Source organism: Prionailurus bengalensis, chromosome B2 (genome assembly GCF_016509475.1).
Source record: "Prionailurus bengalensis isolate Pbe53 chromosome B2, Fcat_Pben_1.1_paternal_pri, whole genome shotgun sequence".
In the NCBI taxonomy this organism is placed as follows: Eukaryota; Metazoa; Chordata; class Mammalia; order Carnivora; family Felidae; genus Prionailurus; species Prionailurus bengalensis.
In genome coordinates, this window is record NC_057349.1 from 74,547,500 (window position 1) to 74,561,826 (window position 14,327).

The window sequence follows — 14,327 nt, forward strand, 5'->3', positions numbered from 1 at the left end:
TTAGGCAGGTAGATGCTTTATATATAAAAAAATTTGCTTTAATTTTATCTCAATTCAAGTCATTGTGCCCCACCAGATAGTTCTTTCTGCTAAAGTTGGTTTCTGTAACAACGGTATGACAGTAAACCCTGAAAATGGTTACGTTTTTATTAATGCTGTCATAGATCATCAAGTGCTTTGTTAACACATGTAGCTCTAAAATACATAAAACCTATTTTATATAAGCTTAAGTAATTTGGATATTTGAACTGTAAATTATATTTTACTTTGTAACATATAACCATAAATATTGTATTCAATGTGAGATTTGTATCCTCTTAAGGATAATGTATTCTAGCAGCACTTTACTAAGTGTCACTAAAATAGTGAAGTGGGGTCTTCTCTGGGCCCTGCAGAAAATTCTTCCATGTTTAATGTTTAAAATAAGTATCATTAGGGAGGGATCTTAAAAGAATAAAAATAATCATTAAAGGTCTATCATAAGAGGTTCTAACGACCTCGATGCCCAAAAAGTGAGCACATGGAAAGCTATACTTTTAAGTCTCATCCTTGTAGCATAAGGAACATTGAAGACCTTCAGTGGCATTCAGAGGCTTGTTTGTACCTAACAGGAAATGCTTATTAAATAAGTTTTAATGTGTGGTTTGGTAACACTGTCACTTTGACAATCTTTTTCTGTAGCATGTAGCTTTAACATTGTGGGATCAGCTGGGAGATAGGACACCTCAGCACCATCAGAAAAGTGTGGAACTGTTTTATCAACTACATAACTTGGTTCCTTCTTCTAGTATCTGTGAGGATGTTATAAGTCAGCAGTTAACCCATAAAGATAAGGTAAATTCTTTTTTCATCTTGACCCACCCCCACCTACCCGACTCCCATTATACCAAAAGGTAAATTAAAGAAACTGTAGGAAAATTATTGTAGCTAGTATCTGATTAGAGATTGTGTAAATTCATTCGTAGAGTATATGGTCTTCATATATTTAAAACAAATTTGTTCTGTCCTTTTTAATTTTATTTATTTAATTTAATTTAATTTTATCTTATTTCTTTTTATTTTATTTTTTTGAGAGAGAGTGCACACACCCAAGTGGGGTGGGACAGAGGGAGAGAGAGAATCTTAAGCAGGCTCCATGCCCAGTATAGAGCCCAATGTGGGGCTCGGTCCCACAACCCTGAGTCATTACCTGAGCGGAAATCACTAGTTACATGCTCATCCTACTGAGCCACATAGGCACCCCATTCTGTCCTTTAGAAGAAAGTTCTTTGCAAAAGCATCAGTAATATGAAAAATCTAGTAACCCAAAATCAAATACTAGGTTTATTTCTTGGTTCAGGACACCATCTGTAGGCAGTGATGATTAAAGTTGTTGCTGGTCCAAGTTCTTTAGACCATTTAAAGAGGAAGCAGTAGCCTTGGTTATGGAACTATGCATACATTAACTGATGTATGTGAAATGATGTATATGTGAAGTTACTTTTATAAGCCATAGAATGCTAATATATGAGATTATATTATTTGTATTATAGTATCCAAAATAAGGATTTTGTATCCCAATGTACATGAAATGGTCGATAAGTCAGTGAGAGTAAAGGTGATAGAGTCATTGGTATGCCTGAGAAGCTGGAACTTTCAATCTGGTTGATCTCTTTGGGAAAGTTTAATGAAGTGTGTGATCTTCCCATGCCTTCTCTGTAACATAAATCAAAGATTTAAACAGCTTTTAGAGGTGTATCACCCTAATTTTTAAGAACTCTAAATGCAAGTGAGTTTGAGTCATTCAGAAAGGCATAGTGTTAAGTAAATGAAGCTTTTGTCCAGGAAGGAAGTGGCAAATGAAGGAGAAAACGAGAGGCATGTAAGTTTATTGCAAGAAAAATGTTAAAATTCTATTTCTGCTTCAACACATTTTCTCAAAAATTTTTAGGAATAAAATGTTTAATAAAGACTTGCATTTAATTTGTTTACATTAAGTGTAAATCTAGGACAAATTATATCCCTATTCTGTAACATTTCTAAAGGAATACTAACTTCTGAATAAAGGTATTATACATCCATGAAAAAAAAAATTAAGATACTATTACTTTTTAATATGCTGATGTACAAACATGGGCTTCATAGGAAAAGCATGTATTCCCCCCGTAGAAAAAAAGGAAGCTCCCCTCAAAGTGATCACAAACAATTGAGACCATTACAGGTCCCTGATTTTGGAGGGCTTTTACTTGAAGAATTCTACAGATGCTACAGGAACACTATGAAAAGCTTGATAACTTCACAGTTTCTACCTGATTTATATTCATTTATGTTCATTATCTAACACCAAGTGCTGGTCTTTCTAAATCATTTATTTTTCCATTATTCTGTCCATTGTTACCATAACACTTAACATTTTCCAAATAATCTCAAAATGATGTTTTTCTTATAGAAGTAATTTTTTAGGTGTCTAAATTTTTGAATCTAATAAGCCAGCTTTATAAGTATTGATCAATTCATTTGAGATAATATATAATTTCTGGGAACAAAAGTAAATTGGAGGGTATAATAAAATAAATTTTGACTACTAAGTATTTTTATTAAAAAAGGGAAAAATGCTTCTGAGACTGAAGATATTATAATATGCACATTATTAGCTCTTTCCATCCCCGTTACATAATAATCTAGAAAACTGGTTACCTAGTCTAAACTAAATAATAACGATTTCTGAGGTAGTGTGAGATGACTTTTTAGGTTTAATATTTCCAAGTTGGTTTTTTTTTTTTACATTTCTACTTTCATAAAAATAGTTTTATTGTGTGGTGTGTTGAGTACTATGAACATCGAACCTAATACTGTCTCTTAAATTGCTATTTTGATTTTGATAAAATCGCTTAATATCTTCAAGGGAGAAAAAATAATTTAATCTCCCATATTCCTCCTCAGAAAATAAGGATGGAAGCACATGCAAAGTTTGCAGTTCTTTGGCATCTGACAAGGGATCTCCATATAAATAAGTCGTCATCTTTTGCACGTTCTTTTGACAGGTTGGTTACATTTGATACTCGGATTTTACAGTCAGGTATTTCAGTGTCTCTTTTCTTGAATCCTCTGCCTAATTTGGCAGGGGTGCAAGATAGTAATTTACAGATATTATAAAGAGCTTATAAATTATTTTTTAAAAAATCTAAGCTATATTAAAATGCATGGCTTTGAAGCACCCAGATCCCCTTTCTTTTACTGGATGACTATTCAACAAGACCCCTGCTATGTGCCAGGCAGCATTCTAGGTATCAGGGATACAGCAATGGGTCTGTATTCACAGAGAAATTTCAACATAAACAGTAGATGATGTAACTGTTTCTCTAACAGTTATTTTCAGTCTTCTGCCTGAACTGGACATCATAAGTCTAAAGCTAAAATATACACCCCTTCCATGGATTCAGAGAACCTGCAGCTGCCTGAGAGTAGTTTTGCTACTTGTCTACACCACTCGAGGTGACTCATCCCCCAAATATGAGGTTTGCCTTAACTTCCAAGGAGATGCTATGTATAGGTAGACTGAGATACTGGCCCAGGATAGCAGTCTCACCACCATAGAGGAGGCCACAGATCTGACTCTGCTTAAAGCCCAGCCCAGGATCAGATATGTGCTTTACTGGACATTATTCAGACATTACTTTTTCAACATCACCATTTTTAAATGATTTGGTATTGAACTAGTACAATGAACTATGCCCTTGGCCTAGATACTTTACAAATACCATCTCTCATTTGGTGACTGCCTTTTCTCATCATCCAAGTGAGGCACTGAAGGACCAGAGAAATAAGTGGCTTGCCCAAGACCACACATGATGTAGAGCTGATAGCCCAGATTTGAATCTCAGGTTTTCAGATTCCAAGCCACACCTCCATAACTTTCACAGAAGTTCTTTCTTTGAGTTAAGCACACAGGTTTGCCTCATAAAGAGATTGGGCACAGAAGAGCATGAAGTAGTGTTAACTTGCACAGAGTTCAGTATTTGGTGATATGAGCAGGAGTACATTGGTGAAACAAAACTAAGTTTTTTTTCTCCCTTGTTCATTAGTACTTATCTTATAAAAGTAATGTATGCTTGGGAAATTAAAACACAAGTATATAAGAAAAGGGAAAAGACGATTTTCTCCTTTTTCATATCTACTGAGACTGTAGGGATTAAGATTATTAAAATGATGTGGTCAAAAGTTTTTCTGAAGTATGATTACTTTTAAAAAGTTAATTAAAAATAAAACTTACAGTAATGTTGGTTTAAGAAAAACTAGAGTGTGATAATTAAAGTAGATGTTTTGTTCTTTGTTTTAATTATTGGTGTTTATTGTAGGTCACTGTTCATCATGTTAGATAGCCTTAACAGTCTCGATGGTTCTACCAGCTCTGTGGGACAAGCCTGGCTGAACCAAGTGCTACAAAGACATGATATTGCAAGAGTTTTGGAACCATTGCTATTGCTCCTGCTTCATCCCAAAACTCAGAGGGTTTCAGTGCAGCGTGTACAAGCAGAACGCTATTGGAATAAGGCTCCCTATTATCCCGGAGAAGAGAGTGACAAGCATTTCATGCAAAATTTTGCCTGCAGCAATGGTGAATATCACATGGAAGTAGAACAGCTTTATTTAGAATTAAGTTATTAAAATGAAATGAGAAGTGAACACGATAGTGATTGGCAACAGTGAGGTTTTCTCCATGGACTTATTTTCTCCCGTCCATGTGTACTGGCAGTGCTCACATGGGCCCATGCCAGAATGTACTTCATCAATGGTCATCTTAGAGGGCTTGGATTTCTCTTATCAGTTGACTCTTTCAAGAAAGGAGTCAGCACAGCTTTCAGAGACAGTCTTCAATTTTGATGGAAATACCTTTAGAGTTTAATGAGCAATTTTGGTTTTGCGAGGTTCTAGAGATACTTCACTGAGAATATATAAAAAGCTTGTAATGCCCATTTGTATTTCATGAGTCATTTTCCTCATCTGTGAAATGGGAATAGTAGTACCCACCTTTCCAGGCTTCACTGTGAACATAACACGTAGTCCTGTTTGTGACTGCAAACAAATGCCTACAAATGTTTAGGGCAGACTGGCCTATCATAAGTGTTAGTTAGATGTTCACTATTATTACTTGGAAGTCCACATTTTACAAATTGTCGAGTGAGGACATCTACAATATGGTGATAATGGGTCCTTAGATTAACTTATTATACTTTAGGGACAAAAGATTCTCACAAAACCCATTCATATCTTGACAAATAATCCTGTGAGGTCAGTAATAAAAAGATCATTTTACTGAGCAGGTAGAGATGCTTAGCGGGCCAGGGCTTTCTCAAAGTCCCATGGCTGCTGTGTGATGAAGCTGCAGCTACACTGTCATGCCCCCATTTCATCTTTAATGTGTTTCTACAGAGTATGGATAGAGCCCTCTATAGAGCCTGACTTTCAACTGCTTCCCCTGAGTCTTCTCAGAGCATGTTCTACCCTGCCTATTGCCTGAACTTCTTTCTGCTAGCCCTTTACCCACTGCCATTCCTGCCTGTCTGCTGAATTCTCACCTTTCCTCCGAGATTGATCTCCTTACCTGTAGGGTCATGATGCTTTCCCTGAATTCTATAACATTTGCTTTGTAATACTCATATGGAACTAAGCCTTTTGCTCTTTCTTAAAAGAATGCCATCAGCACTGTATGCTCTCCAAAAAGTACAGAAATGGATGAATATATTTGTGATCCCCTACCAAGTTCAAACTCTAGAGAGAACAATGATGTCTTTTCCTTCTCTCACCCTCATTGTCTCTTGATTTAGGGCCTTACTTATAATTCATAAATGTTGAATATTGATAATGTTGATAATTTGTAAATATTGAATTTTATTGAAATCAAGCTTATATATGTCTGTATATATAGACATATATGTATGTGTGTATATATATACATATCAACTACTGAAGTATTTGAATTCTTAGAAATAAAATAATTAAGGGAAATATTACACAGGGAGGAAAAAATAAAATTTTGAACTGCAGTAAAAAAAAAAAAAGATACCTTATTTGGGAGTAAGGGCAAATTTTGATATTGTAGCTGTTTTTAATGTGTTGTTTTATTTAATTCAATTAAATAATACTCCTTCTATTGTTGAGTTGTCTTTACTAAATTCTAGTTAATAGTCATCTACATAATTTTCTAATTTAAAGGGTCTAAAATAGTAACAAAATGTAATTTTCGTAGGAAGGTATAAGGTGATGAAGCTAATGATTAAGAATCTTGAGTTCAGTCTACATTTCAATCATTTTAATGTATTTTATCTTTTTCCTTCTTTACTATTTTTCTCATATGCCAGTAAGCCAAGTACAACTCATTGCATCTAAAGGAAGTGGTGAAAAGTCACTCACTATGGACGAAATAGAGAACTTTAGTCTCACTGTTAATCCATTGAGTGACAGACTTTCCCTTCTAAGTACCAGCAGTGAGACAATTCCAATGGTTGTATCTGATTTTGATCTTCCAGACCAACAGATAGAAGTACTTCAGAGTTCCGACTCTGGATGCTCACAGTCCTCTGCTGGGGACAACTTGAGTTACGAAGTAGATCCTGAAAATGTGAACGCCCAAGAAGATTCTCAAGTGCCAGGTGCAAGCTCCCCAGATGATGATGTTCAGCAGGTAGTGTTTGACCTGATATGTAAAGTCGTAAGTGGCCTCGAAGCAGAATCTGCATCATTGACATCTCAGTTAGAAATGGAAGCTGTGCCCCCAGAGCACAGTGATGTAGGTCCAGGTGAGGAGGCCCTTAAAACTGACGAGCAGTCTGCTCTGCAGGGTCAGAGTGCTTTGCTGAGTAACGACAGTTCTCAGTTGCTGGCTGTGTCTGCAGAGGGAGGCCGTGAGTGTGTGGCAAATGGAATCTCCAGAAATAGTTCCTCACCTTGTATTTCAGGAACCACACAGATTCTCCAGGACTCTAATGTTGCTTCCATAGAAACTAAATCCAGGCAGAGGAGTCACAGCAGTATTCAGTTCAGCTTCAAAGAAAAATTATCAGAAAAAGTCTCCGAGAAAGAGACCATTGTTAAGGAGTCAGGTAAACAACCGGGAGCAAAACCTAAAGTAAAACTTGCCAGAAGAAAGGATGACGACAAGAAAAAAGCTTCAAATGAAAAACTCAAACAAACCAGTGTATTCTTCAGTGATGGTCTGGATTTAGAGAACTGGTACAGCTGTGGAGAAGGAGAGATTTCTGAAATTGAGAGTGATATGGGTTCTCCAGGATCACGGAAATCTCCCCATTTCAACATCCACCCACTTTATCAGCATGTGCTTCTGTATCTCCAGTTGTATGATTCATCAAGGACTCTGTATGCTTTTTCTGCCATCAAAGCCATCTTGAAAACTAACCCTATTACTTTTGTAAATGCCATTTCAACCACTAGTGTAAATAATGCATATACCCCTCAGTTGTCTCTGCTTCAGAATCTCTTGGCCAGACACCGGATTTCTGTTATGGGCAAAGACTTTTATAGTCACATTCCAGTAGACTCTAATCATAACTTCCGGAGTTCTATGTACATAGAAATTCTTATTTCCCTCTGCTTATATTACATGAGAAGCCATTACCCAACTCACGTCAAGGTCACTGCACAAGATTTAATAGGCAATCGAAACATGCAGATGATGAGCATAGAAATTTTGACACTTCTCTTTACTGAGCTGGCAAAAGTAATAGAAAGCTCAGCAAAGGGTTTCCCTAGTTTTATCTCTGACATGTTATCTAAGTGCAAAGTTCAGAAAGTGATTCTTCACTGTTTGCTGTCATCTATCTTTAGTGCACAGAAATGGCATAGTGAGAAAATGGCAGGTAAAAACATGGTTGCCGTGGAAGAAGGTTTCTCAGAAGACACCCTTATCAATTTCTCAGAGGATGAATTTGACAATGGCAGCACACTCCAGTCACAGCTTCTTAAAGTGCTTCAGAGGCTCATTGTTCTAGAACACCGGGTAATGACTATCCCCGAAGAGAATGAAACGGGTTTCGATTTCGTCGTATCTGACCTGGAACACATCAATCCCCATCAGCCCATGACTTCTCTTCAGTATTTGCATGCTCAGCCAATTACATGTCAAGGCATGTTCCTCTGTGCAGTAATACGAGCTTTGCATCAACACTGTGCTTGTAAGATGCACCCACAGTGGATTGGTTTAATCACATCTACTCTGCCTTACATGGGAAAAGTTCTACAGAGAGTGGTTGTTTCTGTGACACTACAGCTTTGCAGAAATTTAGATAATCTAATTCAGCAGTACAAATATGAAACAGGATTATCTGATAGTAGGTAAGCATTGATTTTTAACTTTATCATGGACATTTTTCACATTAGGACTACTTAATCATCCAGAAAGTCCGTTATAATTTGAGTACATAAATTAATGGTATCAGTAGGTTACAAATAGTATATTATTTTCACGAAGAAGGAAACTCACCCCGAGGAAGAGTGTCAATAAAAGAATTAAGTATGGAAAGGAGGAGGAAGATTTAAAGAGGCCTTTTTTTCTCCTAAGGGAAGAAACATTAGATGTTCTTGAACGAGCTGACGAAAATAATACAAAGCCCAGCAAAGGGTTTCCCTAGTTTTATATGATAAATTATCTAAGTAGAAATTAATTGCACACTAAAATTAATTTTAAATTAAAAATAATTGCTTTCCTGTCTGATTTTATTTCTTGTTTCTGATCTTCATGGTTTAGTGGTGAATTCCACCTGTATCCCCGTGTTCAATTAGTCTGTCAGAAATTAGTCAAATGTTTCATTGACTAGTATTTATTTAATCTCCTATATAACCTTAGCTATTACATGTAAAATATAAGAAAATTGCCTTTATCAGTTAATATTGATATGCCTGCTGTTACACAGTTGCTAGAGATTTACTAGCTATATTTATTTGCTTCATATTGAATTTGTTTAGCCAAAGAACTCTAGTACAACTCACTCACTTCATAGATTGGGATGTAAAAGCTTCTAATTTATGCTCTTAGTCATTTATTTATGTAATCTTTATTGAGCACCTACTCTGTGCCTAGCACATGCTGGACATTTACCATTGATTAAAACATGAATTTGTCTTTCACAGAACTTGTGTTCAACTGAGTACATTTTATTTCAGGCCTCTGTGGATGGCGTCAATCATTCCACCAGATATGATTCTTACTCTTTTAGAAGGGATCACAGCCATTATTCATTACTGTTTGTTGGATCCTACTACTCAGTATCACCAAGTAAGACTGCACAAATATTTGATTCCTTTTTCAAGACTGAGGTCTAGTAAGTAGCCACTTATAAACTTCAGTAAGTGATATGTATTTTTCCCCTAACTTTAATAGCTTTTGGTCAACGTAGACCAAAAACACTTGTTTGAAGCCCGCAGTGGAATCCTCTCCATCCTTCACATGATCATGTCCTCTGTGACTTTGCTCTGGAGCATCCTGCATCAGGCTGATTCCTCAGAAAAGATGGCTGTTGCTGCCTCTGCATCTGTCACCACTATTAATCTTGGAGCCACAAAGGTTAGACAATTCACACTTCATCTGTGGAGCTCAAGAGAACATTCAAGGACTTTCCTAAAGATTGTATTCAGCATCTCGTGAAAAGATTGTATGCAGCATGCTGCATAAATTAATTAATTCTCAAATAATTTTAACTATTTCATTGAGAAATATATCACAAATTTCACCCATTTTAAGTGTATGCAGTACAATGATTTTTTTTCTTAGTACATGGACAGTTTTCTAGTACATTGTCACCACAATTTTTGAACATGTTCATCACCACAAAAAGATTCCAGGGCCCATTTGCAGTCACTCCCTATTTTCATCACCAACTCCAACCAACCATTAACCTGTTTTCTCTACATATAGGTTTGGTTTTTTTGGACATTTTTTATAAATGAAATCACTTGTTATTTAGTCTTTTGTATCTGGCTTCTTTTATGTGACATAACGTTTTTGAGGTTCGTTCATACATATTAAAATTTTGTTCCCTTTCTTGAGGATTTTTAAAGTTGATATTTTAATATGCAAAGTCCTCCTGGAAAACAGTTTACCAATATGTACAGGGAACTTTAAAAATTTGGTAGTCTGACCTAGTAAGCTACTTTAGTAATCAGTTCTAAGGCAATCAAAATTAGGCAAAGATAGATATATTATAGATAGATGGATAGATAGATATCTTTATATATCTTTATAGCCTTATTTAGTGGCACAAAGATCCTAAACAGTAAATAAGGAAAAGGTTACATTAACTCTTTTAGTGTTACATTATGTAGCTACTAATAATTGTACTTTTTTTTAAGTTTTTTTTTTTATGTATTTACTTATTTTTTGAGAGAGAGCACAAGTCAGGGAGGGGCAGAGAGAGGAAACACAGAATCTGAAGCAGGCTCCAGGCCCTGAGCTGTCCACACAGAGCCCGATGCGGGGCTCGAACTCAAGAGCTGTGAGATCATGACCTGAGCTGAAGTCGGACGCTCAACTGACTGAGCCACCCAGGGGCCCCTAATTGTAATGGAAAATGTATAAAACTACTGAAACTAGCATGTCACATAATTGAACAAATCTTATAATTACATGAAAAATTATATGCAGAAACAGAAATTAATGTAGTAATAGTGATTATCTCAGGATGATGTGATTAATGGTTGAGTTTAAAATTTTTTTTTCTCATACTCAGGCATTTTCCAAATTTTCTACTTTATATTTAGAGGAAAATTATATTTCAAGGCATATTATTCAATTATTCAATTGAATAATATAATAATATGTCAAATTTGACAACTTTTGTCAAGTTACCTGTTCTTACTCCTTGACCTGACTCCCTAGATCTGGGAATAATGGGAACACAACTGAAATTGAGGGAAGGAGAAGAGTGGAAACTTTTCCACCATTAGAAAGTTTTATCTAAGTACTTAGGTTTAGATTAAACTTTGTTTTTCTTTTGTATAACTTTACTTTAAAAAAAAACCCTTTTCTTTTTTAAAGGAATCGACATCAAATGTAATTGAACTTCATATATAGTGTTTTCCTATTATTTCTAGAGACTGTTGCATTTGGCTGATTAGCAGTTGTCATTATATAGTGTCATTATATAGTGTCAAATATAGAAATTTTCTTTTCCAATTAAAATGACCATAATTGCATCTCTTAACACTATTAAAATTTCCTCTACTGTTATTTAGGTAGCAAAACATGAAAGTATTATATATTATTAAAAAAAAAAAACAACTAAAATCCACTGGTCATTTGTTTAAATTGTTTTAGAACTTGAGACAACAGATCCTTGAATTATTGGGCCCCATTTCAATGAATCATGGTGTTCATTTTATGGCTGCTATTGCATTTGTGTGGAATGAAAGAAGACAAAACAAAACGACCACCAGGACCAAGGTATGTGTTCAGCCATTTGATATTTTTATTTTCGTTTGATAAGCATTTGGTGAGTACATGCCAATTTTCAAGTCTCCATTAATGGCAGTGGGGCTGGGGTGGGATGAGGAGTGGAAACAATAGTTTTTCTATAGGTTTAGATAATGATGTATTGCCTAAATGCCTTGAGTATAAAAATAATCATTTTGTGTAAAAAAAGAAATTAGTATGATATTAACTATATTTTAGAGGGAAAAGTTAACATAGTACAGTGTACTTTTTAAATGTTTATCATTTAGGAATGATGTAGAGAGTTTTCATCTTGACTAGTTTTTCATTAAGACATGATAGCTTAAGTAGTTTGTTTCTAAATGTAATTAGTATATTGGTTTAACTGGATTGTATATGTAAAATTGTTGCTTTGTGAGTTTGAAAGCTCAAAAGTGTTCTTTGTTGGAAATACATAGTGGCTTATTAGAATATTAGGCTATTAAATAATTAACATTCACATAAGATATATGATTTGTCTAGTTTAAGGTTTCTGATCTGTTATTTTTGTGCTGATTTCACATTACATATATGTTGAAGTTTCAAAAGGAATAAAAGTAAGAGAACATTGCTACTTAGGACACTTTTTTGCATGTGAGGATCCAGTAGCAGATACTACATTAGACAGAACAGAAATCCTGGACTATTTACAATCAGCCAAGGACCTGTGGTTTAACAAGGCATATCAAACACATGCATTTTTCTCTGCTCTTCTTTCAAAAATGAGAGTAAAAGAATTTAAAAAGACATAAACCCACAATGACAGAACTTGAGGGAGTTGACCACAGAAAAATAAGAAGTATCAACAAAATTTTCCAAGATGAAAAACAACAGATCTGTTTGGTAACAGATTTAGTAGAGAAAATTGATAGTCTACATTGCTGTAAAAAAGGAACCACTTGCCCCTGTAAAACTACAGATGGTCTCTGGAAGTAGAAATCTTAGGTACTTTTTTTTTTTAATGTTTTTATTTATTTTTGGGAGACAGATCATGAGCAGAGTAGGGACAGAGAGAGAGCTGGACACACAGAATCAGGAGCATGCTCTGACAGCACAGAGCCTGACACGGGGCTCGAACTCTTGAAACTGTGAGATCATGACCTGAGCTGAAGTCAGACACTTAACTGACTGAGCTACCCAGGTGCCTCAGAAATGTCACATACTTCTGAAGACAAAGTGTTGGGATGGGGTGAAATCCAGAGGATTAGTGAAAATTTATATAAGGAACAACTAGACCACTTCTAGATCCCTTTTCCCCAACCCAAGCCACCACCCACTCTCTTACCCTACCCAAGCAAGAAACTGGAGCCAAGTTTGCTCTGTGAAGACTTTGGTCAAGAAAGGCTCTGAACCTGAGAGCACAATATTCACAGCGATAGACATTAGACTTTATGATGAAAACAGGGGCATTTGCAACAAGTTTACATACTGAAAAATGGGCGTCAGCCTCACCCCAGTGAGGTGGCAGTAAGCAGTACTGCGCTTACGTAGGAATTTTGAGGATTCACCTCTAGGAAAATGACCTGACCAAGAAAAAAGACCTATAGTTGCTGAAGTTTTTGAGTCTACTAACAAAACACTAGGCTGCACATTAATTTTGTATCCTGCGACTTTGCTGAATTCATGTATCAGTTCTAGCAGACTTTTGGTGGAGTCTGTCGGGTTTTCTATGTATAATATCATATCATCTGCAAAAAGTGAAAGCTTGACTTCGTCTTTGCCAGTTTTGATGCCTTTGATTTCCTTTTGTTGTCTGATCGAAATCAGTTGCATTCTTATACACTAATAGTGAAGCAAAAGAAAGACAAAGAAACTGATCCCATTCACAATTGCACCAAGAATCATAAAATACCTAGGAATAAACCTAACCAAAGATGTAAAAGATCTGTATGCTGAAAGCTATAGAAAGCTTATGAAGGAAATTGAAGAAGATACCAAGGAATGGAAAAACATTCCATGCTCATGGATTGGAAGAATAAATATTGTTAAAATGTCAATACTACCCAAAGCAATGTACACATTCAATGCAATCCCAATCAAAATTGCACCAGCATTCTTCTCAAAGCTAGAACAAGCAATCCTAAAATTTGTATGGAACCACAAAAGACCCCAAATAGCCAAAGTAATTTTGAAGAAGAAGACCAAAGCAGGAGGCATCACAATCCCAGACTTTAGCCTCTACTACAAAGCTGTCATCATCAAGACAGCATGGTATTGGCACAAAAACAGACACATAGACCAATGGAATAGAATAGACACTCCAGAATCGGACCCACAAAAGTATGGCAAACTAATCTTTGACAAAGTGGGAGAGAATATCCAATGGAAAAAAGTCTCTTTAACAAATGGTTCTGGGAGAACTGGACAGCAACATGCAGAAGAATGAAACTAGACCACGTTCTTACACCACTCACAAAAATAAACTCAAAATGTATGAAGGACCCAAATGTGAGACAGGAAACCATCAAAACCCTAGAGGAGAAAGCAGGAAAAAACCTCTGTGACCTCAGCCACAGCAATTTCTTATTTGACACATCCCCAAAGGCAAGGAAATTAAAAGCAAAAATGAACTATTGGGACCTCATGAAGATAAAAAGCTTCTGCACTGCAAAGGAAACCATCAACAAAACTAAAAGGCAACCAACGGAATGGAAAAAGATATTTGCAATTGACATATCAGACAAAGGGCTAATATTCAAAATCTATAAAGAACTCACCAAACTCCACACCCAAAAAACAAATAATCCAGTGAAGAAATGAATAGACACTTCTCTAAAGAAGACATCCAGATGGCCAACAGACACATGAAAAGATGCTCAATGTCACTCCTCATCAGGGAAATATAAATCAAAACCACACTGAGATA

At 35.8% G+C, this 14,327-nt stretch overlaps 1 protein-coding gene across 6 annotated transcripts in view; it reads left to right on the top strand.

The window, feature by feature from the left end:
- Positions 1–14,327, top strand: part of DOP1A (DOP1 leucine zipper like protein A) — a 110,225-nt gene that overhangs the window by 71,619 nt on the left and 24,279 nt on the right. For all 6 annotated transcript variants that reach the window (XM_043592991.1, XM_043592994.1, XM_043592993.1 and 3 more), the window contains 7 exons: positions 682–834; positions 2,923–3,023; positions 4,338–4,597; positions 6,342–8,331; positions 9,160–9,271; positions 9,377–9,559; positions 11,309–11,434. In XM_043592991.1, coding sequence (XP_043448926.1) covers positions 682–834; positions 2,923–3,023; positions 4,338–4,597; positions 6,342–8,331; positions 9,160–9,271; positions 9,377–9,559; positions 11,309–11,434 — 2,925 coding nt within the window. The remainder of the gene's footprint in view (positions 1–681; positions 835–2,922; positions 3,024–4,337; positions 4,598–6,341; positions 8,332–9,159; positions 9,272–9,376; positions 9,560–11,308; positions 11,435–14,327) is intronic.